The sequence below is a fragment of the Miniopterus schreibersii genome (genome assembly GCF_964146895.1).
Source record: "Miniopterus schreibersii genome assembly, chromosome: 10".
Taxonomy (NCBI): Eukaryota; Metazoa; Chordata; class Mammalia; order Chiroptera; family Miniopteridae; genus Miniopterus; species Miniopterus schreibersii.
This window is the reverse complement of record NC_138110.1, coordinates 58,040,797-58,065,335: the sequence shown is the minus strand read 5'-3', so window position 1 is coordinate 58,065,335 and position 24,539 is coordinate 58,040,797. Positions and strand designations below refer to the sequence as shown.

At 48.2% G+C, this 24,539-nt stretch overlaps 1 protein-coding gene across 4 annotated transcripts; it reads left to right on the top strand.

The window, feature by feature from the left end:
* The first annotated feature begins 1,128 nt into the window (after positions 1 to 1,128).
* MANBAL (mannosidase beta like) lies at positions 1,129 to 23,561 on the top strand. 4 transcript variants are annotated; one of them, XM_081148568.1, is made up of 3 exons: positions 1,129 to 2,109; positions 11,529 to 11,737; positions 21,493 to 23,561. In XM_081148568.1, the coding sequence occupies exons 2-3, from the start codon at positions 11,588 to 11,590 to the stop codon at positions 21,598 to 21,600; spliced, it is 258 nt and encodes an 85-aa protein (XP_081004694.1). In that variant the 5' UTR covers positions 1,129 to 2,109; positions 11,529 to 11,587; the 3' UTR covers positions 21,601 to 23,561. The 4 variants fall into 4 exon arrangements, with proteins under 4 accessions (XP_081004694.1, XP_081004695.1, XP_081004696.1 ...); XM_081148569.1 differs by lacking the exon at positions 1,129 to 2,109 and adding an exon at positions 2,116 to 2,285; XM_081148570.1 differs by lacking the exon at positions 1,129 to 2,109 and adding an exon at positions 2,116 to 2,530.
* The last annotated feature ends 978 nt before the right edge of the window (positions 23,562 to 24,539 follow it).

Genomic DNA, 24,539 nt, shown 5'->3' with positions numbered 1-24,539 from the left:
TTTGTAGAAGCATCACCCTGACCTCTGTTATTTTCATATGGCATTCTCTCAATGTGTGCATCTGTGACCAAATTCCCTTCTTTGATAAGGACACCAATCATATTGGATTAGGACCCACCCCAATGACCTCACTTTAACTTGATTGCCTCTGTAAAGACTATATCTCCATATGATCCCATTCTGAGGTACTGGGATTGGGACTCCAACTTATCCTTTTTGGGGGACACAATTCAACACATAAAACATCTCTGTCTCCTATGACCCTCCTCATCTACACCCCACAGTGAGTGAGCCCCTTCAGGGCAACAAGCCTTGTACTAAATAGCTGTACCTGTCAGGCCTCAGCTTCTCCCTGCTTATGCTCCAAGCCTTTCCCACAGCCTTTCCCCCTCCCACCATGCTCTTCCTCTCTTTGCCTGGCAAATTCCTGCTCATTCTCATTTCTCAGCTTACATGCTACCTCCACAGAGAGGCCTTTCCTAAGCACCCTCTCTTGATTGTATCACCCATGTTATTTAGTCTCTGCTTTCCTCTTTTTTCTTCCCAGTACACTCATGGTTCATTAGTTGATATTTGTGTGATTAATGGAGCTGTCGGACATTAACCCCTACTCTGTAAGCACAGTGAGGGTAGGAACCCACCTTCTCATCATTGTCTTCTCAGTTCCACAGCACATGATCCAGACTGGAAACTCCATAAATATTTGTTGAATGAGTGAATGGTATCTCTTTGGATCCTCCACACCACCTCACACAGTATGGGATTAGTGGATGTTGAGTGAATTATAATAATTTCTGAGCTCTTTGAGGGTACGATTAGGTCTTAATTTTTTTAAAAAAAATACTGATTTCAGAGAGAGGGAGAGGGAGACAGAAACATCAGTGATGACAGTCATTGATCAGCTGCCTCCTGCACACCCCCGACTGGGGATCCAGCCGGCAACCCGGGCATGTGCCCTGACTGGGAATCAAACCTCGATCTCCTGGATCCTAGGTCGAGGCTCAGCCACTGAGCCACGCGGGCTGGGCCTTAATTCTTTTTTGAATCTCCAGCATCCAACCCCTCTCCTCCTTGATCTACGTATGACTTATCTATGCTGCACAACAAATAAGTCTGAAACTTAAGAGCTTAAAAAGTAGCATTTATTATTTCACGATTCCTGTGGGCCGGGAGTTCAAGAGTGACTTTGCTGAGTGTTTCTGGCTCCGCGCCTCTCATGAGACCATGTTTACGATTCCGGCCAAGGCTGCGGTCTGAAGGCCTCCGAGACCGGAGGATCCGCTCCAGGGCCGCGCACGGCTGGCAAGCTGGAGCCGGCTGTTGGCAGGAGCCTCTCTCCAGGGCTGCTTGACCGTCTTCGCCACGCGGGTTCCCCACGCGTGATCGAAGGAGAGCAAAGGCGTTATGTCTTAACCTTGGAGCTCGCGCTGCAGACTTCCAGTGTCCTACCGGTTACACTGCTCTGCCCTACGCGGTGTCGGAGGGGCGCACACAAGGGCAAGGACATCAGGGGGCACAAACCATGGGGGCCTGGCGGAGGCGGGTTACCGCACCCGGAACGCGGCCTCCTGCCCCTCCGCGGGCCCGAGCCCTATTCGCGCCTTTCAAATACTTGTCCCGTTCCATGACTGCACGTTCCTTTAACTATTTCAGTCTCTCTCCCTCCACCGGAACGCCGGCTCCCTGAAGGCAGCGGCTGCACCGGCCTGGTCCAGCACGAGGCAGAGGTGCCCCGGCGGTGCCGACGCACTCCAACCGCCTGGACCCGTTACAATCACAGCGACGCGCCTGCCCGTCTCCCCGCCCTCAGCGTCGCGGGCCGCTGGCTCAGGGCCCGGCGCAGGACTGGGGCTTCTTCTAGAAACACCTATAAGCGTTTGCTGAAACGGGCTGGGCCACAGGCTCGGAGAAGCGAGGGGGTCTCGGCCTCGCTTCCCCGGGCCTCTCCCTTCGGCTCAAACCCGCAAAGCCCGGACGAAAGCCCAGCACAGCACCAGCCGTGGCAACGCGGGCGGAGCCGAGGCGGCGGCGTCTCAGGCCCGTCACTTCCGGGCTCTGTGGTCCGCAGAACCACTTCCGGGGCAGCGGCGCGCGGCGGCGGCGCGGGCGGTGAGTGCGGCGGCGCGGGCGGCCGGGCCGCGGCCCAGGGCTGGGCGGAGTCGCGGGCGGCGGGAACCGAGTGGAGCGTGGGCCGGGCGGCCGTGCGGTGCTGTCCTGGCGGCTCCGGTCCGCCGGCCTCTGCCTCTGCGCGCGGCCGGAACAACTTTCCAGTGGCTCGTTAGGAAGTTAGTTGCGGAGGGGATTGGGTTCCTGCAGGTGGAAGGCCTCGCCCGGTACCGCCAGCGCCGTTGCCCAGAGCCGGCCCGTACCCGGCGCTCCTCAGGGCCGTGCCCTGGCCTCTCCCCGGCGGGAGGGAGCCCCCGGAGGGGCCGGAGCTCGCGGGGGGCGGCCGCGGGCCACCCCTGGTTTCCTCCCCAGCTCCCAGTTCCCTCCCGTGCAGCGGGCGGGGAGTGCGGAGCCGACGGTGAAGGTGCGCGGTGCGTGTCGGGTGGATTCTTTTCCAAACAAGCGGGGAACGAATATGGGGAACCTCACACTTTTTAAGTGGCGGTAACAAGCTGGAGTCTGTTCATTACGTTTTGCAGGACACCCGTACGCGGGTCCCAGCCTGGGCTGCGGGTTCTCACCGCTCTGGGGGCTGGCTCGCCCTTTCGCAGGGCACAGTTTTAACCCCCTCTCGAGCGTTCTCGGGAACTTGTAACGGGATGGGTCTGGGTGTACACAGCCCATCGCTATGGGACAGTGACGAACTCGTGAGGCTGATTGTCTATCCCGTAGTTTGTTTTAGTTGAATTACGAACAGAATTTTAAAATCGATGTATTGGAAGCCAAGAATCGTCTACTAACACACTTGGAATCTGGGATTTTCAGTCTTAGAGAAGATTTTCTTTCTATTTGCTAAGTCTGGAGAGCTATAAATGTCTCAGGGGTTACTTATTTTGAAATGTTGACTTTTTCACTAACCTTTTGTTTTAGAACAGTTTTAGATTTACATAATTATTGTGAAGATACAACAGTTCCCAAGTGCCCCACACCCAATTCCCTTATTAACACATTAGTAAAGTACATTTTTCACAGTTAATGAACTAATATTGGAAAGTTATTATAATTATTTTTTAAATATGTCCTTATTGATTTCAGAGAGAGGAAAGGAGAGGGAGAGAGAGATAGAAACATCAATGATGAAAGAGTCACTGATTGGCTGCCTCTTGCACGCCCGGACTGGGGATTGAGCCCGCAACCCTGGCATGTGCCCTGGCTGGGAATCGAACCCCGATTGCCTGGATCCTAGGTCGATGCTCAATGGCTGATCCACGCCTGGCTGGCTGGAAAGTTATTATTAACTAAAATCTATGCTTTATTCAGATTTGCTCAGTTTCCCCCCAATGTCCTTTTTCTGTTCCAGGATACCACATTACATACATTTAGTGGTCACATCTTATCAGGCTGCTCTTGGCTATGATCGTTTCTCAGACTTGTTTTAGATAAACTTCACAGTTTTGTTACTAGTCAGCTATTTTATAAAATGACCATCAATTGGGGTTTGGTGGTTTTCTCACGATTAGATTGTGGAGTTATGAGCTAGAGTGAGGAAGACCACAAAGAGAAAGTGCCATTCTCATATCACATCAAGGGCACATACTACCAAATATAAGTTAGCACTATTGATGTTAATCTGGATCACTAACTTGAGGTAGTCAAGTTTTTCTACTGTAGTTACTCCCTTTCAGTTGTGTCCTATATCCCTTTGACATACCCCAATCAATGCTTTGTTCTGTTGAATACTTTACTTTCTGCTCCAGGCTTATCTTGCATATTTTCTGCCTCAGTCCTAGAATTAATAATTTCTCCAAGGACTCCTGGTTCCTTTTATTGGAGAATGGTATTAGACACCAAAATCTGCGTGCTAGGTGTGCTCATTGCTACTGGGATGCTCGTGCTTCTAGGCCCTCTCAGTGGATAGAGCAAGAGATCTATGTGTGTATCTAACTTGTATATTTACACATATCTATAAATATTTCTATATGTAGCCACTGGTATCTATATTAAGCTGAACATGAGTTTATACTGTGTCTGCAATTCATCCATTCCATGTGAATCATGCTAGTCTCTGGCTTATCTGTAACCTTCCACTCCAATGGTTACAAACTTAGCTTTCACCATCTCCCATTCATTTACTTAATTGTTCAATTCCAGTGTACATATATAGTGGCTTCAGAATTGTTAACCTATATCCTCTGTGGGGATAACTTAATAACTGGAGTACAGTGCACATGTATAGTTCCTTTTTCCTTTAGTCTTATAGATGTTACTCGTTTCCAAAGTTACTGAAGTCGGTACCCAATTCTCCCGACCCCTTCAGTGAAGTTGTTTAATGCATTTATATAGATTTAGATTCATAATGTCCCATTCTACATTCCATCTGACACACCCTGACCTCCTAAATGATTTTTTAAAAATCTATTTGCACACATTAAAGTTTACTCTTTGTGCTGTAAAGTTCTGTGGGTTTTGACAAATGCTTAATGTCCTGTATTTGCCATTACAGTATCATATAAAATAGTTTCACCTTCAGGGATTATTTTTTAACTTCTCTCTTTCAGATTTCACCTCAGCAATCCTGTTGGCTCTCTCTTCAAAATATATCTATAACCTGAGAATTTCCCACCTCCACTGCTACTGCTCTGGTGCAAGTGTGACTGTTTGCCTGTTACAGTAACCTCCTAACTGGTTTCCTTGTCCCCTACAGTCTGTTCTCAACACAATAGCCAGAGGGGCCATTTTAAGATGAGTCAGACCATGCCATCATCATCATCATCTCTAAGAACCTTCCACTGGCTCCTCTCTCACGCAGAGGAAAAGCCAAAGTCCTTGTAATGGCCTGTTGACCCTTCACAGTTTGCTTACTCGACTGTTCTTGATCACTGAGTTCATTCCTGCCTCAGGACCTTATCCCTTGCTGTTCCTTCATCTGGGGTTACCCTAGCAGATATTTTAATGACTTGTTCCTTTGCTTGCTTCTTGCTTCTGGGGAATGTCACCTCCCCTGACCACCCCATATAAAATAGCACCTCTTTTCTCCCTTTTTATAGTTTCTTGTAATACTCCTGACATTACGTAACATGTGTATATGTGTGAGTGCCACTAATTGTATGAAAACTGCATGGCAGGAACTAGAATATTGCCCAGTACATAGTAGGTTTTCAATAAATATTTGTCCAGTGAGTGAATGCCTCCGACCACTAGTGTCTGGCATTTGGGTATGAACCTCAGGGGGTCTAGTAACCTTATGAAATTCTTTTCCATGTTTGGTTATAAATGGGCATGTACTTTTTATTAAATTCTGTTAGGGGAATTTCCCCTTTGCTCTTTAGTCTGAGCACCACAGGGTTAGAGACATTGCAGGATATTCATTTCTGCTCTAACTCACTGGGAAAGCCTAAGCAAGCCCCGTGCCTCTCAACTCCTCATACTTAAATGAGGCAGTTGGTTGAGGCATCTGCTCTTGCTTTAAAGGTGGGAAACAGGCATAGGCTTCATCATTTACCAAATATTTCAGTCAGGGCCAGGAATTAACTCAAGATGCACCCAGGGTCCCTGTTTTCCAGGAGCTTATAGTGGCACAAGTAAGAAACATTGGACTCAGTGTAGTATTTCTCAAACAATAAGAAATACATTTTGGGTCCTGGCCGGGTGGCTCGGTTGGTTGGAGTGGTGTTCTGTACACCAAAAGGTTGCAGGCTCAATGCCTGGTCAGGGCGTGTACAGGAAGCAACTGATGGGTATTTCTCTCTCCCTCTCTCTCCCTTTCTCTCTTGAAAAAGCAATAAGAACATATCCTTGGATGAGGATTAGAAAAAGAAATACATTTTGAGTTTTTACCCAGAACATCCATACTTGGCTGTAGGTGGATATGATTGAAAAAAACTTCAGGACATAATGCTCACCCTTACTAATGTGTTATTTTCTATTGTCATTTATTTAAAGTGCTGCCTAATAAGGTTAAAAAGAAAAAGTGCTGGTTATAGCTTTAGAAATGGTTTCCACAGCTTACTAATGGGGCACAGCCTGTAGTTTGAAAACCATTGACCTCGTGGTTAAGAGCTCAGGGTCTGGAGGAGCCAGCCCGTTTGAATCCTGACTTAGCCACTTCTGAGCCAAGTAGTCCCTGGCTGGGCCATGTAACCTCTCCAAGCCCCGGTTTCCTCATCTTCATTAGTGGTACCTGCCTCCTGGGCTGGTTGTGAAGTAAATGAGATGAGTGTGTGCACTTCTGGCAAATGATTTATTCACTGCTACTGCTGTGACAGTGCTGGGGTGCGTGGGGTGGTGGTGAACAGAACCTATCACAGGAAGCCAGAGGGTAATGACTGCTAGTTGGGAGCTGAAGGATGAGTCGGACTCATGTGACTTCTGTGATCAGGAAAGGAAAACCCAGAAATACTGGCAAGCAGGCTGGGAAGTAAAGTACAGGGGTGCAGAGAAAATTAGGAATTCTAAAGCATACACAATGTGTATAGAACATTTTGTTTTTCATAAGTTTTTAAAAACCACCCCTCCTGTTATACCTGCATGGGTCAATATGGGGGTCCACATGTGACTATTGATCTTTAAATTAAAGTTAAATAAAATTCAGTTTCTCAAAAGCCACATTGCTGGTGGCTACCATATTAGCACAAATATAGAACAGTTCCATCCTTGCAGAAAGTTCTATTGGACAGCGCTTCATTATACCCTATAAAATGTCTTGTGAAGGAAGTACATAGGGCATGGATTTTCCTTTTATTTCTTAATTTTTTAATTCTTATTTTTTAATCCTTACTGGAGGATGTGCTTATTGATTTTAGAGGAGAAGGGGGGGGGAGAGTATTGATTGGTTGCCTTCCTTACATGTCCCGACTAGGAATTGAACCCACAACCTAGGTGTGTGTCCTGACCAGGAACCAAACCCACAGTCTTTCGGTATACAGGACAAGGGAGGCTCCACCCAACTGAGCCACATGGGCCAGGGCAGAATTTTCCTTGTAAATTGTATTCATTGTTTCAGTATTATTCCAAAAATTAAAACTAATGACCCCTTCACTTTCACAGCAACTATTTACATTTTCCTATGGCCTCTTTTGATCTTTAGCCAAAGAAATCACAGTTTCTAATGGTTGCAGTCACAGTGTTTATATCATTGCTTTTTCTTTTTGTGATGCAGTGTTTTATTTGGGAGGGACACATTTGTGTATTTTTATATGCTTTGTATCTTGTAAAGCTGTGTGTTGGAGGTGGGAACATTCTGATTAAGTTGGAAAACTTTTTCTCCTTTTTATTGAATTGGGGTGACACTGGTTAACAAAATTATATAGGGTTCAGGTGCACAATTCCACAACACATCATCTGTACACTGTATTGTGTGTTCACTTCCCCAAGTCAAATTTTCTTCCATCACCATTTTTGTTTTCTTTTTTCAATTAATGTTATTTTGCAAAGACTTTCCCCTGACCTGAAACACAACATTTATATTTGCCTTTTTAGTGAAGGGGGAATAGGCCATGATGTGCCATAACTGGGTTAACTATTTTGTCATTGTTGGACACTTTAGTTGCTTCCTGTTTTTCAGTGTTATGACTAGCACTGCCATGAACTTTTATATACCTGAAGCCTTTTCTTTTGAATTGTTTCCTTACTGTAAATTGTAGGAAGTGAGTTATTCATTCAAAGGATATAATCACTTTTATAGCTCTTGTTATATATTGCCTAATTGCCATGATTAAAAAAGAAAAGAAGCCTAAATGCATTGTAGCTTTGAATAGATATTGTTGTTTGGCTTATGAGGACATCCATTCTCCAGGAGGTCACGAGATGGGCCCAAAGTGTAGCTGATTGCTGATGGAGTCAAAGTTTGTGCCGGTGATTCCTGATTCCTGGCCCCATGTTTTATTGTGCAACAATTATTCATAACAGTGTTGTTAGTAGCACTAATAAATCTAAATATCAATAAGCCAAGTAGGCTTGTTACAGCCTTAAGAGTAAAGCTTGAGGCTGAAGGCATTTTTGTTTTCCTCCAAAAGTTTGTTTAGAAAGTCACAGAGGTAGAAGTGAGCCGCAGAAGAAATGGGCTCAGGAAACAAGTCACAGAGGTAGAAGAAGGGCCCTTGGAGCTTCTGGGAGAGAGGCAAGGAAAACAGGCCTGGGGAAGGGGGTGGGGAAAGGCGAGGGGAGGGGAGAGCTGCTGAAGGCATTTGAAAAACCGTGTGTGTATATGGTGCAACTGAAGAAATGAGAGACCTTTCCCGCACCTTGTTATTGACAGGTCATAGGATCCAGAGCCCTGTGGGGCTGTGCGGCTCCTCTGGTGAGGCTGTTCTCCTGGCTGCCTTGGAGTTCACTTCAGGGCCAGTTTATGAGCCACCCCCAAAAATCTGCCTGGTGTCTTTGTGTCATGCCTTGCATTTGACCAAACATGGTATTCCTGAGCTTGCGGCCCCACCTGATTCACCACACTTGGGTCCAGATGACGTTGGGTTCTTTCCAGAAATTGGATCCTTCCTGGGGGGATGAAGACCAGCAAGCTCTGGGGACTTTGGGGAAAGGGGGACCTCAGGCTTTGAAGACTATTCCCAAAGAAGACAAGCAGTGTGAGAAGGCGCCATCTTGTTGGCACAGGCATGAGCCTTCCTCGGGGACCAGGTTGAGAGAGACAGTGTACATTTGCACCCAAGCCTGTTTAGCTAGAAGTCATTTTTGTTATTCTGTAGTCACTCCTCCATGTTGGAAAAGTATTGCGAAGCAGTGAAACTGTAGAGCCAGAGTGGAGGAAGGTCTTGGGCAGTCTCTAGCCATAGCTATGCTGTGGCAATGCAGTGCAGGCCACCAGTATAATTGCAAGTTTTCTAGTAGCTACATTTAAAACGTAAAATGAAACATAAAATTATTTTGTATTGTGGTCAAATATACATAACATAAAAGTTACTATTTTAACTATTTGTAGGTGTACAATTCAGTGGCATTCACAATATTGTGTAACCCTCACCACTATCTATTTTCAGAGCTTTTTCATCATGCCAGACTGAAACTATACCCATTAAACAATAATCCCCCACTCCCCTCCTTTAGCCCCTGGTTACTTATGTTCTAGTTTGTGTCTCTCTACCTTCTGTGTCTGACTTATTTCACCTGGCATAATGTTAGGGTTCATTCATGTGTCAGAATACTGTTCCTCTTATAGCTGAATGCCCTTCCTTTGTATGTAATTGCCACATCTTGTTCATCGTTTCATGTGTTGGTAGACTCCTGACTGTCTCCATCTTTTGAATATTATGAATAATGCAGCTGTGAACATTGATATACAAATATCTGGTTGAGTCCCTGCTTTCAGTTCTTTTGGGTATATACCTAAGAGGGGAATTGCTGGATCTTATGGTAATTCTGTTTAACTTTCTGAGACCACCAAACTTTTCCAATTTGTCTTTTCACTGTCTTAATAATGTCTTCTGATGCACAAAAGATTTTTAATTCTTATGAAGCCCATTTTATTTTTTTCTTTTGCTGCCTGTGCTTTTGGTGTCACATCCAGTGTCACAGAAAGTTTCCCCCATGTTTTCTTCCATAAGTTTTATAATTTTAGCTCTTAAGTTTAGATCTTTGATCCATTTTGAGTTGATTTTTGTATATAGTGTAAGGTAGGGGTCCAGCTTTATTCTTTCACATGTGGATATCCAGTTTTGCCAGCACTATTTGTTGAAAAGATTGCCCTTCCCCACTGAATGGTCTTGCAACCCTTGTTCAGAAATGAATTGGCTGTATATGTGAGGATTTATTTCTGGGAGCTGTATCCTATTCCACTGGCCTAGATTCTTATACCAGCACCACATTGTTTTGATTATTGTAGCTTTGTAATAAGATTTGAAATCAGAAAGTGAATCCTCTGACTTTGTTCTTTTCAAAATAAGGTGAAATTAATAATGTAAATAATTTAACCCAATATATCATTTCAACATGTAATCAAATAACACGTTATTAATGAGATAATTTACATTCTTATGTTCATACTATCTTCTAAATTGATTGTGTAGTTAACAGCCATTCTCAGCTTGGACTAGCTGTATTTCAACTCTCAATAGCACATGTGACTCTTGGTCACCATGTTAGACAGCTCATATTTCACAGAAAATTGCATTGTGGCAGATCTCTGAAAACACAAAGGACTTTGGAGTCAGGTGGGCCTGCTTCCAAAGTAATTTTGCCCCTTTTTTGTTGAGATGGGCAGAAGGAAGCCACTTGTGAGTGCTGTGGTAGAGGGGGAGTAGTTCAGTCATACCAGGGTAGGAGGGGGGCAATAAGAAAGACACGCTGGGGAGGTAGCACTTGAGCTCAGCCTTGGAGGTAGAGTGGGGGGCTTCGCCAGGCAGCCAAAACAGGAAAGGGCATTCCTGGCAGATTGTGCAGCTTGGGTAGAGGTCCAGGACTGTGGAAGAGCCCAGGGCTCTTGGAGAATTACAGGCAGTTCTTTCAGCTTGACCAGGGTATTAGGATTGGGGGGCCCTGCTAAAAGGAGAGGCCAGAGGTGGGCTGAAGCCGGACCTTCCACCACTGCCCCTGCCATCCATGTCCCCAGCATCTCTTACTGGGTTACTGGCAATAGCCTCCTCACTGGTCTCCGTGTGCACTCTGCACCTCTCCTTCCCCCATTAGTGTAAGTTAAGCCATGTCACTTCTCTGCTCAAAGCCCTTCTGTGGCTTTACATGTTACTCAATCAAATCGAAATCGTGAGGGTCCTGCAAGGTCAGCCTCCACCTTACCTCTGTGACCTTACCTCTTTCCTCTCTCCCTCCTGTGCCCCTCTCTCTGGCATATCCCTGCCCCAGGGCCTCTACACTGCTTTTGTCTCTGCCTGGAATGTGTTCCCTGCGATGTTCTGGTGGCTCCCTCTAGCACTTCATATCTCTGCCACTTTATCCCCCTCGCTGCTTCAGAGAGCACTTCCTGTCACCCTGTACAAAATAAAATGATGCCCTTCTTACGTTTTTTCAGAACAGTTGTAAATAGCTGGCGTTCCCATCGGGATGTGTTCTTTGCCTGTCTCCTGAGGTGTAGGCTCCAAGAGAACGGGTGTGTCTGTTCTGCTCACGCTTCAGTGCTCGGTGTGCAATAAGCATTTGTTGAATGAATAAATGAACACACGAGAGACCTGTAACCTAGCAGTCCCTCAGTAAATGTGTGTTGCTTTGAGACTTTTGTTGAAGTGTTTGCATTTACTTATTTATTTTCCCCTAATTTATAATTGGAAAAATTTCAAACATACTGAAAAATTGAAAGAATGGTTCAATGACTATCCATGTATCTGCCACCTGGATTCAAGAATTGTTAAGACCTCACCACAATTGCTTTATATATTCCTACATGTATGTGTGTGTATTGCACAGTGGGACGATATAAAAGTCAGCTGTAGAAAATGACACTTATCTTTTGACTTTAGAAGTTGACTCTGGAGTGTGGTGAGTCAGAGGAGACCTCGGGCAGCAGGCAGCTGAGGCCATGGCCTCCGACCTGGACTTCTCACCTCCTGAGGTGCCTGAGCCCACCTTTCTGGAGAACCTGCTACGGTATGGACTCTTCCTGGGGGCCATCTTCCAGCTCATCTGTGTGCTGGCCATCATCATTCCTGTTCCCAAGTCCTACGAGGCGGTGAGTCCTTCTCTGTGACCCTCAGCTCCTCGGGTTGGGTTCTGGGTACTAAAAATATATATCACAGCAACAAAATCAGCAGGGACTGTGCTGGGCTTTGTTGATACAGTGTGTCTCCAACTTCCCGCCTGGTGGCATTGAGCCATGTGATTGATACTTTATTTGTTCACACAGGTGTTAAGCAGATTTTTATGTAGCGCCTACTGCATGTCACACTGTGCTGAAAGATGTGGTGTCTGCCCTCAAGGAGCTGCTGGTCCTTGGGGGAAGGGCAGATGTGAAGCATACATGTTTCCTGAGAAGTACAGGGTACTGTGAGAGTGTATGAAAAGGGGGGACTGGGAGGCAGGGCTCTTTCTCCCCCGTCCTTCCTGAGGGAGAGGGAACTGCATGTGCAGTAAAGGAGCAGCTAGTTCAGGGACTGAGTGAAGGTGATGGTGGCTGGAGCACAGAGGGCGCATGAGAGGTGCAGCTAGGGGAGTCAGCAAGGCCAGAGGAAACTCAGAAAGGGGTGCCCTTATTGATATCTGAGGTTCTTTGTCACCCAGTGGGTTGAGCTCTTTTGAGGCAAGGAGTTGACAGTATGCCTCCATTCCTCCTTTCCTCACCTACTTTGCCATTTAGAGATTAATTTGGGACAATAACCTCATCTTTTAAAATAGAAATATAGTACATAAGCTTTCATTTTAATTTATCTTGCAGTTTAGGGGAGTGAGGCTCACACAAGTGAGTTGTCTTCATAACTGAAGCGTACTGTTTGAGGCTTTTTGTTCAGTTTTCCAATGGATCAGTAACAAAATATAGTACCATTAATTTAACTTCGTATTGGTGCATCACTAGCAAATGCCCCAGTTATGCAGGGATTCCACTGCCAGCTTTCCTCTGTGTGCCCTCATAATGCAACCTTCTCTCATTCAAACTCCTAAAGAGATGGAGAGAGGACACAGTATTCTGTGCAGAAACAATCTTAAAAAGAAAGGAATAGTCCTAAGACTGCTGAGAGACTGTGCCTAGCAGCTAGCTGAGATTTGGAATTTGGACAGAGAGGGGAAAAGATGGGGGCATTTAACTTGGGGCTAGGGAGCCCTTAGGAAGGAAAGGAGCCTGTGGGAATGGGGAAAGCTTGTGGAACTCCAGGCTGCCGAAGGGCAGGAGGGAGGTACCTGGAAGTAGAGGGTGGCCCGAGGTGGGAAAGTGCAGGAGTGGGGGTGGGAGGATCCAGAGAATAATCTTGTTCTTTTTGCCTTGTTGCTTAGGGCAAAATCATCTCTCTTGCTTGGCCTATAGAAAGAAACAAGGTTTATTAGTGGCTTTTGGGTCAGAAGATAATATTTTTGGCTCCAGATGATGGGAAAGCCTTTGAAAAGCAAAAGAATGTCTTTTCTGTTCCAGTAAGCTAATTTTTTTGCAACTAGTTTATGACTTTAGTACTTCAATACTTAGGAGATTATTTGAAAGCTCTTTTGGGGGTAATCAGGGAAGAAAAAAGGAACACATACAAATGCTTCCCACCCCACCCCCTTCCTTTTCATAGCAGGAGCAAGAACCAGTTGGTAAAGTCAAAACCAAAGTTCCTGGAATCCTAAGCCAAATGAGAACTTTTCCCCCCTCACTGACACCTCATTAAACTAGGACCCCAGAAAACAAATATTTGTTTGAGCGTGGGCTGCACCCACAGAGATTCTGATTCATTGTTATTTGAAGCGCTGGATCAGTATTTTCTTCCAGTGCTCAGGTGATTCTGTTACGCAGCCACCGGTCTAGTCCTTAGACCATTTCCTGAAGCACAAACCAATTTCGGGAGGACAGGAGGTGTTCAGTTCTACAAAGTATGCAGTGTGATAATAGCAAGACACCAAGTGAGGGGCTGGGAATAGAGACCTGGGAATCAGCATAGCATTATTTCTTGAAACCCTAAGAATGAATTGCTAAGCTTTTCAAGGGAAATCAAAGTTCAGGACAGGCCTGAACTTAAGACATTGCCAAACCACTTGAATCTACTTCTGTGCAGTATAGGTATACTGAGGAGATGGGGTTGCTGCTCCTGAGCAGGGATGCAGCTGAGCCTCTGCAGGGGGTGGCACCCCAGGACCTCATCGCTCACCATCTGCTCGCCTCTGCTTCTCTCTCTCTCTACCTTTCACTTCTCTCACCCGGGCCCTGCTTCCTCCATGTCTGTTGCTGTGGTTAAGAAGAAACATGGCCACTAACAGCCCCCAGAGGCCACGTCCTTCAGCTGCAGCATCTGGAGGCTGCCTTCCTGCTTGGTCCCAGTTTCAAAATCCCCAGGGAAGGAGCTGTAGCTGGCCTAGCTTGGGACAGCTGTGGCCAGTGTGGGGGGAGGTTAGGATCCTGTGGCGTGATCTCTAGGGGATGAGGGGAGGGCCAGTTCTCAGAGGAGCAGGAGTGCTGTGCAGACAAAGCTGGAGTCTCCATTCTTCTTGCTCTCAGGGGCCTTGGCAGAGCTGTGGGCAGAGGACCAGGAGACTGCGGTCTCCCTGAAAACCACCCAGTGGTTCAAGGAGAGGACGTGGAAACCCAGTCCCCACAGAGACCGGCAGTGAGAATAGTTGTGTGATTTAGGAGAAGCTGCTCAGTTTGACGACGATGTCCTGTTCAGGCTGCTGCCCTTCAGAATTTGGTTTCAGTAGAACAGAGTTCTCAATGGGGAGTTCCTGAGTTCCTAGGGTGTCCCTAGGTAGGCTTTAGAAGTCTGAGCTCCCTGGAATTGTGCACAAAAATGTGATGTTCTCATTTTCAGGCACATTTTCTGGGAAGATAGTCTACAACTTTTCTCATAGTGGAGTGCCATAGTGATGGAGCCCAACTCCTGGAGTTTCAGGAGTGGGTACTAAGGCAGTGGAGGTAGGGAGCCCGTCTCCCCTCCCATCTCAAAAGCCTGCCTGAGCTGATCCCAGGCCTCTTGGACCAGTTTCTACACAGAATGTGGATCCACTCAACCCTCAGCAAGTGGGTGTTGCCTTAGTTCAGCGACTCATGCAGCAGATAGTAATAGTTCATCTGGAAACTAATCATAAACTCTGCTAGTAGTTTAAATGTTGACTGTTCTAATCCCTTTAGATGTTTAGGTCACATCTCCCCAGCTACCAGGTACCTTCACCTCCACTCTGCTATCTTTGGGGATTGCCACAGTCTCTTCTTATATTAATGGGACCCTTAGTTCAGAAACTCAGCTCCAGCAGTTTCCCCAGAAAACTGTACTGGCTCTTAGAACTGGGAATTCCAAGGCCCAGCTGGGTTCAGAGGCTCAAAAGGTCTTCTGGGTTCTGTTTGTCTCTACTCTTTAGAGGCTTTCCTGTAAGTGTTGACTTTATTTGTAGGCCCTTGCCACATGTCAGGAAGATGGCTGCAGCTGCCCCAGCTGCATCCTACTGCTCATGATTTACAAGCAAGAGAGGCCATTTCTCTGCCTCAGCCCGCTTGCTAAACTCATGGAAGGCCTCTGCTTCACATGCTCGCATCTCCCTCACAGGTGGGAAGGAGCAATGGGTACAGTTTCTGCCAGGCTGCACTTAACTGGCCACTCCTGTGGCCACAGGGACTGAGAGGTGCCCCTAGAACCACATGGCATAGAGAAAGGGCAGAGCCCTAAAGGAAAGGGGGTGCTGGGCAGACAAAGACTAGTTGATGCCCAGCATTGTGATCAGTGGAGGGGAACTCACCAGAACTGATGGCAAGAGTGATGGCTTTCAGTGTGGTGCCCATGTGGACTTCACTGTCAGCCAGGAAGCCCTTCAGTGTTTGCAGCCTTGGAACCAGGGTTTGGATGGCACCCTCCTGGAGCAGTGGGGCAGTGGCTGGAAAATTCTGCACAAGGGTCTTGATTTTATACTAGGCTCCCCATTGCCAGTGAAGGCTGCCCTAGTAAATAGTTAACCTGGGCAGGTGTATACCCATTCTTAACACTGTGGGAGACAGGCTTGCAGAACCAGCTGTGCAGTCCTGCCCTGTACTTTTTTAAGCTCAGGAGGGGTTTGCAGTTGAATTGACTGCAGGGATTTTTTTACTTGGTGAGTCGTCTCTGAAAGATCGCTGTGTGGTGGGCAGGGTGAAGGTATAAACATGGTCTCGAGATGTGTACCGGCTTGTGGGAGAGATAGTTGGACACACAGGGAGCCACAGACCAGCCAGTGGGAAGGGCTGTGTTGTGCTGAATTGTGTCTAGAATGAGCTCCTATGGCTGTTCTCACTAATCACAGTTCTCCTTGCCTGCCAACCATGTCCTGTACGCTGTGTCTGTGTTTGCCTTGTCGAGCCCACATGGACAGCCTCCCCTCCTCCCTGTTTCAGTTAGTCCTGTTCTCCTCTCAAGGCCAGTGCTGGTTCCATCTCCACAGGGCCTTCTCAGGGCCCTGGCAGAGCGCACAGTGGGGCAGCAGGAGTTTCAGCACTGGTCATATCTGGCCTGGGTGCTGGCCCACTCTCCACTCCGTGCGCCTGTGTGCTGAGCTGTGAAAGGAGGGCACTTAGGCCTGGCCCCCAGAGTTCTTGAGGATCAGGTGCAGTAAGGTGTGTGGGGCCTCCCAAGCTGAGCACAGTGGTTTTCTTTCCTGGACCATTCTAGAGGAAAGCCTGGTTTCAGTTTGCGCAGAATGACACTTTGTCCTGATTTATAGGGCCACGTCCACACTGAGCTATGTAGCGGAAACCATAGAATTCTGTGCGCTTTCCCCGCCGGGAGGGATTTGATGCATGTGGCACAGATTTGATTGTTTGAAGCTCATGAATAGCAGCAATTTTCTGGCCTCGTAAGTGCTGTGGAGCTTCTTCATTATTGATGAGGCCTCTGCCACAGAGGCCATCCCTGTGGACCCAGAAGCCTGCAGGCAGGAGAGGTTGTCTTTTATTCTCGACAGTGTGATTGTTGAGGAAACTTAAAACTTGCTTCAGAGGAGGAGAGGTGCCCCCAGATTTAGAGGCGGGGCTGTAGCTTTCGGAGTCTGCCCTCCACCTGGCTTGTACCAGCAACATGCAGTTGAAGAGAAATGAAAAGTCAGCCATTCGTTCTGAGTCATTCTTGCCAGCCAAGGACTTGGAGCTCCAGCTCTGTGTGGCTAGGACCCCAGCAGCTGAAGCATGTGTGTAACAGCTGCCATTGCTTTCCTACAGCTTGGGGGGAAGGCAGCTGTGCCCCGTTGGACCAGTCACTAAATCTCCGTGAGCCTCAGTTCCCTCACCTGTAAAATGGAGCTTATAGTGGCTGGCTGGTCAGGGTGATGGGAGGCTCGCTGAGTTGATGTTTGTGAAGCACCCACATGGTGCACATCACTAAGTGTGCGTTCTATTCTTCATTACCCCAGGGTGCCTGGCACAGAACTGCTTCCACTGGGCACAGAGAGATGGGTCATGGACGCTGAGTGCCTGTGCAGAGCATGAAAGGGAGCAGAGTACCTGGGGGATGCTGTCTTGAACAGTGGCCCCATGACAGAGTGGGCTGCAAAGGGGGGTGTGGAATAGCCCTGGAGGCCACGCGTAGGCTCTGGGAATTTGTTTTATACTGAGAGGGAACCAGAGACACTTTTAAAGCAGAAAACAGACATGGTCTCCTGAGACAACAGTTTTAGATTCTGAAAGCAGTGTGGCAGGTGGTGAGGAAAACCTGTGGGAGGCTGATAGAATGAGAGGTAGGCAGGAGACTGCAGAGTCTGATATACAGTAGTGTATATCCAGAGGGGACCGGGTAGGATTGAGAGCCCACTGGAAAGCAGAGTGGACAGGATCTGGGGACAGGTTGGATGTGGGGCACCACAGAATGGCGAGAGCTCAGAAATGAAGCGGAGCTTTCTAGCTTGGGTAACTGGGTGGGTGACGATGCCAAAAACTGAGATGGGGAGGGAGGAGGAGGTCTGGGTGAGGAGACAGGGCGTTCAGATGACTCAATGCCTGGAATATGTACACACACCCGCAGAGAACTGCTTTCACCTGTAAAAAGTAAAGCATGACTCGAGGAGCACTAACCCACTTTCCTGACTCCTGTAGGAACTTTAGGCACAAAGGGTGGGTTCTGGATGACCCATTGACAAATAGGATCTAGAACAAGCTGTCCTTGTCATTTCATGGTCACCCTGTGGTTCCAGGGGCTACTACACAGAGTGAGAGTTGATTTCACAATTGACTCAGATTCTCTGTCTCCATAACCCTGAGAACCCTGGGAACCTGGGAGAGGCTATACTGTATATAACCGTTAAGAGCTTTGGTTCAAATCCTGGCTCTGCTGCTCACCAGCTGAGACCTTAGCCAAGTCATATTACCTCTGAGTATCTCTTCTTTCAACTATCAAATGGGGCGCATTGGACACTTTGTGAGGCTAAAATAAGATGTTCAGACTATGGAACACAGGGCCTGGTATATTGTAAATAATATGAGCAGCTGTTGTGGCTGTTGTTGTTATTGGTTGATATGTCCAGGCATATATGCTTCATGGTATGTATATTGGGTTTTAAATTTGCTTGTGTCCTCCATGCCCACAACTAGCCTGGTCCTAAGTTGAATTTTCATAAATAAGAATGAAGTTCCCATGGTTATGTGAGGTCTTGCCTGTTTCTTTCTTTCTTTCTTTCTTTCTTTCTTTCTTTCTTTCTTTCTTTCTTTCTTTCTTTCTTTCTTTCTTTCTTTCTTTCTTTCTTTCTTTCTCTCTTTCTTTTTCTCTTTCTCTCTTTCTTTCTTTCTCTCTCTCTTTCTTTCTTTCTCTCTCTCTCTCTCTCTCTCTCTCTCTCTCTCTCTTTCTCTCTTTCTTTCTTTCTTTCTTTCTTTCTTTCTTTCTTTCTTTCTTTTCTTTTCTTTTCTTTTCTTTTCTTTTCTTTTCTTTTCTTTTCTTTTCTTTTCTTTTCTTTTCTTTCTTTCTTTCAGCTGTCCCAAGTAATTCACAGGCCCGTAGGGGAGACCAACCTGAGAACATGTAACTATGATAAGATAATAGTGGCATTAAAAGGTCCCTGGGGACATGGCGGTTAGGGGTGGGGGTGGGATGTTCTTGGCTGCAAGTAGAGGAGCAGAGAAGGAAGGCTAGACAGTGAGTAGGGGTGTGTTCTTGGGTTGGGAAAACCATGAGGAGGGCTTTGCTTTACTGGGAGGCCAAGGAAAGAAGGGTTCTCTTGTTAGGGGTGACCAGTGGGAGCTCTGGGGCCTGACTCAGTGTGGGGGTGGAGAAGAGCACGGATGAGGCTGGAGAGGAGGCCTGCTTAGATGCCCAGGTGTGGGACATGAGGCTGTGGGCGATGGAAAGCCACCGGAAGGTTTAAGGTGGGGGCATCAGCAACTTCAGAAAAATTCCTTTGGCAGGTACCCAAGGAATGGCTTAGAGAGCCAGGAGGTTGGTTAGCCGGGAGGTTGGAACTGAAGTAGGGACTTTGGTGCTAAAGAGAAGGGCTGAGCCAAGAGGTAGAGGAGTTCGAATCAACTGGACCTGGTGACTGACTGGATGTGGGAGGAGGGGGGCGTGTGGGTTCACTGGGACTCTGGTTGCTCTGCCTGCAGGTGGGAGAGGGTGGGAGGAGGCCCTGGCCTGCTGGAGAAGGGACCATGCTTGGCCGGGACAGCCTGGCAGACTCCAACCTCAGCTGTCTGACAGGCAGCTGGATCAGGGGAGAGGTCTGAAAGGTGCCAGAAAGGATGAGGCACAGGAAAGAGGCTCTGTGGAGCGAGGGAATCAGAGGGGACGGCAGCCAGGTGTCATCGTCTCTGGATTCTGAAGTGGGCCCCTCTGAAACTGGAGGAAGTACTCAGCTTTGAGCTCAGAGAGAGGCTCCACCTGGAGATCCTGGCAGGCCTTGGCAAGTTCCCTGTGCATAAGCTGTTGGTCTAATCAGGGCCTGTGTGCCCAGGGCACTCAGGAACTCACTGGTTTCCAGGGTCTGACTGGTGCTGCACGGAAGGTCTCCAAAGGCATTGTTCCCTGTGGGGGTTTGCCTTAAACAGTAGTCTTCCCGCTGAGCTCAGCAGCCTGCAGCCTGTGCACTTGACACTGGCTCCTCTGAGGGTTTTTTTGTTTGTTTGCTTTTCTAATGGGATTTTTTTTTTTTTTTTTGCCAAGTTACATAAACAGTGTCAGCACAGAGAGACAGGCTGGGGAAGTCCAGAGCTGCCATCAGAGACTTGGCTAGAGGAGAGACCAGCCTCCTTATTATCTTGGGAAGATCACTGGTGGGTTCCTGGGACAGGCTGGGCCTTTACATCGGATGTCTCAGCTGGCAGGATGGAGAGAAGACAGTACAGGCTGATAAGAGGGAGCCACAGGACCTCTGGACTGGGCCTTGGGCGGGGACTGCCCCTCCCCAGCCGAGGTCCTGCCTTTTCTGTAGGGAGGAGGCTTGGACCAGGGGCAGTGGGTGAGCTGGGAAGGGTAGAGCGTAAAGCAAGCTGGAAGCTGGGAGCTGGTCAGTTAAGCAGGGAAAAATGTTTTTCTCGCCCAGAAAAAGTGTGCTCCCTCCTAATAGTCTTAGTCTTTTATTTTTTGTTTTCCCATTTAATAAAAGAACACAGGTACCGAGAAACATTTTCTTTTCATAGTGTTGGGGGCACCAGGGCCATGGGAGCTGTGGACACATGAATAAATGGGCAGCTGCTGCTCAGCCCACTTCTTTGATGAGAGGATTCTGGGCTAGTGTCACTGGATGTTTAAAGTTTTCAAGAAAGCTATGGATCCAGATTGAATGGGCAATCTCCCAATTGGCTTAATTCTTAAAAGTAAACTCTATAGGCCAAGTGAAGTCTGCCTGTGGGCTGGATGAGGCAGGAGCCATGGTTATTGCTCTCTGAGCTAGATGGACCTTGCTGACGTCTTGCCTGGCTGTGGCACTGTGATTTATCACCCAGAGGAGGAGGGGACACTCAACAGGACTGAGTCCTCTCCAGATTCTTCTGACGTGAGGCTGAGTAGCCAGGCCAGGGCCCTTCCCTAGAGTCCACCTTTTATATCAGCACAGTGAAAGCCAGGGTTGGATCTGTAGTTTTGAACCTTTTTTAAGCCACAGAACCTTTGTTTAAGCCAAATCTTATAGGAAAGAAATCACAATGTACACCACAGATAACCAGAGCTCCTCTAGTCCTTGGGAGAGTCTGGAGTCCTGCCCTGAGGCTGCCCTCTGCCCTCCCCTGTGGGGCACCTCTGCCAGGTGCCACAGAACAGTGCAGCGGCTGCCTACCTGCCGGCTGGCGCTCTCCACCCCTGTGGCCCTGGCATTCTGTGGGTTGGATGGGAGGAGGAGAACAGCAAGGCAGAAGGAGAGCAAGCCACAGTGGGGCTGCCCCTCAGCTGGCTGGGGCCTCACCCAAATTCTGCCCAGACTCTGCCCAGGGTGAACAGCCAGCCACTGAGTGCAACTACATTTACTGGGTGCTTTTCATGCATTTTTGCCTCCTCACATTAGCCCTGTAAGGTGTGCATTGCTATTTCCATTTCACAGGTGGATGAAACAAGACACAGAAAAGGGAAGCAGATTGCCCACAAGGTCACTTGGCTGGAATGTGGGAGCCTAGATTCCACCCAGGCCTGTGAGACTCCAAAGGCCGTGTCCTGCCCTCGGGCCTCCTCCTACTAACTATCCTGCTCCCAGGGGCTATCCTGCTCCCAGGGGCTGTCCTGCACACATGTCCTTCCTGAGTCCCAGCCATCATGGTTCCCATCCCTTGTGTTTCTGTGCTTCAGTTTGCAAAGTCCCTTCAGACATGATCTCATTTTGCTGGTGTCACGCTTGATTCATCTAAGCAGGACTCTTTGTTTTATCACCATGCAGGAAACAGAACCAACTGAGGCCAGAAGTGGGGAGGTGACGAGGAAGCCCAAGGCTGCTGCTCCTTCCACGAACAAGAGGCCCAAGAAAGAGGCCAAGAAGAAGCGTTAGAAGACAAGGCCTGTGGAGCCGGGCAGGAGGGGCGAGAGCCTTGGAGGCAGCCCTCCTGGGACTCCATGTCCTGTTCCTGACTCCGTCCCAGGCTCAGAGACCTGGACAGTGTGACAGCCCCAGGTCCCAGCTGGGCAGACTGCCACTTCCTCTTCCTTCTGCTTCCTTGATGGTTTAGAGCCAGGGGACCTGAAACACCCTGTGAGCAGAGGCTGTCTTAGAAGTCTGTCTGTTCAGAAGTTGGGTCAGATTAGTTATGTTTTCTACTTAATCATGGAGTCCAGCCTTTAGCCAACCCACCTTGTGGATTTACACTACGTTTTAGAGCCATTATCTAATGCTGACAAGCACTGCCCTCCCATTATTTGTGCACCATGGATCTGCTAATCAGTCACCTTTGTCTCCTTTGCTTGTGCAGGTGGAGCCAGGCCTCACCTGTTTTGTTTAGGTCAAGACGCCGCGGCTAGTAGTGCAGCCGCCAGGTGTGAAAGGTGCCTGGCATGAGGGCCAGCAGAAGACCTGGGCCGGGTAATGCCTGGTTCTCCTCTGGCAGATGGAAGAGATTTGGTTGAATGAGTGTGTGTTTCTTGGGCCCGACTTTCTGAGCCTCTGAAATGGGGGGACTGTCACTCTCAGACCAACCTCTTCAACCCATCATAGCACGTTCAAGGGGAGCCTTTTGGCTTCTACCTCTACAATATCCCATGAATATCCCATGTCTCTCCCCCCACCCCCCAATTCTTTCATCCCCTGAGCAGTGTGGGAAGTTTGGGGGAAGTAAATGTGAATAAACTGCCCCGCATGCTGAGCTCCTGTGTATTGTCTGCTCCTGGGGTCAGGGGGAGCCTGGTTCCTGCCCTGGGGGTAAAGGAATGGCTCACCCCCAGAGAAGTAGGATGTTGTGGCCGAGGATGGCCAGAGCTGGGGCCATTCTGGGACAACTTTTAGGAAGGGTCCAGCCAGCTGTTTTGTGTGGCCCTTAGTCATTGGAAACACTTGTGAATGTCCATGTGTGTGTTAGAGTTTCCACTGGGACCAGGCCCCACTCATTCCCCACTTCCTGCTGCCTGAGGAAGAAGCTGCTTGTCCTCAGAGCGGCTTGAGAAAAACCCAGTCAAAGGCCTTATGTGGTGTGGGGTGGGTCACACAGGTCCAGCCACGTGCCCTGAGTCAGCTGCCAAGGAAAAGCCTCAACCTATAGTAAGTCTTTGCCCAGCTGGTTTACAGTTTGCCAAACACTTTCCCACATGTCATGACTGATGAGGAGGAACTTAGGGGTGAGCGTGTGTCATCTCCGTTTTAGAGAGAGGAGACTGAAATCCTGACTGCTTGAGTGCTGGAACTCAGACTTGGATCCAAGTTCACGGCCCTTTACTTGGTAAAATATTCGGTGAGTGTCAATAGGCTCAGTGCTCTGAGGGTCCCTGCACTGCTACAGTGGGCCTGGCAAGATCCCCCACCTCAGCAGGTCCGACTCCCTTAAATTATCTCCCATAGAGGCTGTTTGCTGGACAACAGGCCTAGGAAAGCAAGGGTGGTCATCCTCTGCCCCACCCTCCCCCATTCCATACCTGCTCTGGACAGTTTCTAACATTCAGCTCTTTTGGCTTCTAGGACCCCATCTTCCCTGGTTTTCCTCCAGCATCACTGGGTTCCCCTCACCAGCGGGGCCCACATTCAGTCCTTGGTCCTCTCGTCTCTACACCCACTCCCTTGAAGGTCTCATCCAGGCTCATGGCTTTAAGTACCACCTATGGCCCTGCTGGCGTGGCTCAGTGGTTGAGCATCAACCTATGATCCAGGAGATCGAGGTTCCATTCCATGCCTAGGTTGCAGGCTTGATCCCCAGTGGGGGGCATGCAGGAGGCAGCTGATCAATGACTCTCTCATCATTAATGCTTCTCTCTCTTTCTCCCCCTTCCTCTCTCTGAAATCAATAAAGATATATTTAAAAAAATAAATACCACCTATATGTTGATATCTCCCAAACAAATCCCTTCAACCCCTCTCCTAAACTCCAGACTCATATGTCTGACTTCCCACTCAGTATGTCCATTGGGATACTTGAGGTGCATCTCAAAGCAAATCCCTGATCTATCACCAGCCATCCTAAGTCCGATCTTTTTTGTGGTCTTCCTCATCTTAAAGAGCATCCTAATTCTTCTAGTTCCTCAGGCCAAAAACCTTGGAGTCATCCTTAACGCCCCTCGTCTGGGACACTCCACTTCTGACCCTTTAGTGGTTCCTTGCAACTTGACCTTCAAAACCCAGAATGAGACCTGTATCACTACTTCCCTCTACTGCCGTGGTCCAGCACCATCATCTTGCCCAGATAGTGCAGCAGCCTCCTCACGGATAGACTGTCCTCGACATAGCAGCCAGAGGGATCTTGTTAAAACCCACAAGATCACGTCCCTCCCCTGCTCCCATCTCACTTAGGTAAAGGCCAATGTCTTCACTGGGACCCATAAAGGGCCTGCAAGAGCCACTCCACCTCCTTCACCTTTCTGACCTTGTGAGAGACCACTCCCCCCTTGCCCACTCTACTGCGTCCTCACTGGCCACCATCTTCCTCAAACAGGCGAGGCAACTGCTGCCTTAGGGCCTTTGAACTAGCTGTTCCCGCTTTCTCTAGATACTATGCCTCAAGTGGTAGAATAATGGCCCCCAAATCCTCAGGACTGGGGACTATGTCACCTTACATGGCTAAAAGGACTTTGCAGGTATGATAAAATTAAGGATATTGAGATGGGAAGATTATTCTTGATTATCCAGGTGGGCCCAATAAAATCACAAGAAGCCTTATAAGGAAAAGAGGGAGATAGGAAAGTCAAAGGGAAGGAAATGGGATGGTAGGAGCATAGGTTGGAGTAATGCAGGACCATGAGCCAAGGAATGTGGGCAGCTCCTAGAAGCTGGAAAAGACAAGGGGATGGGTC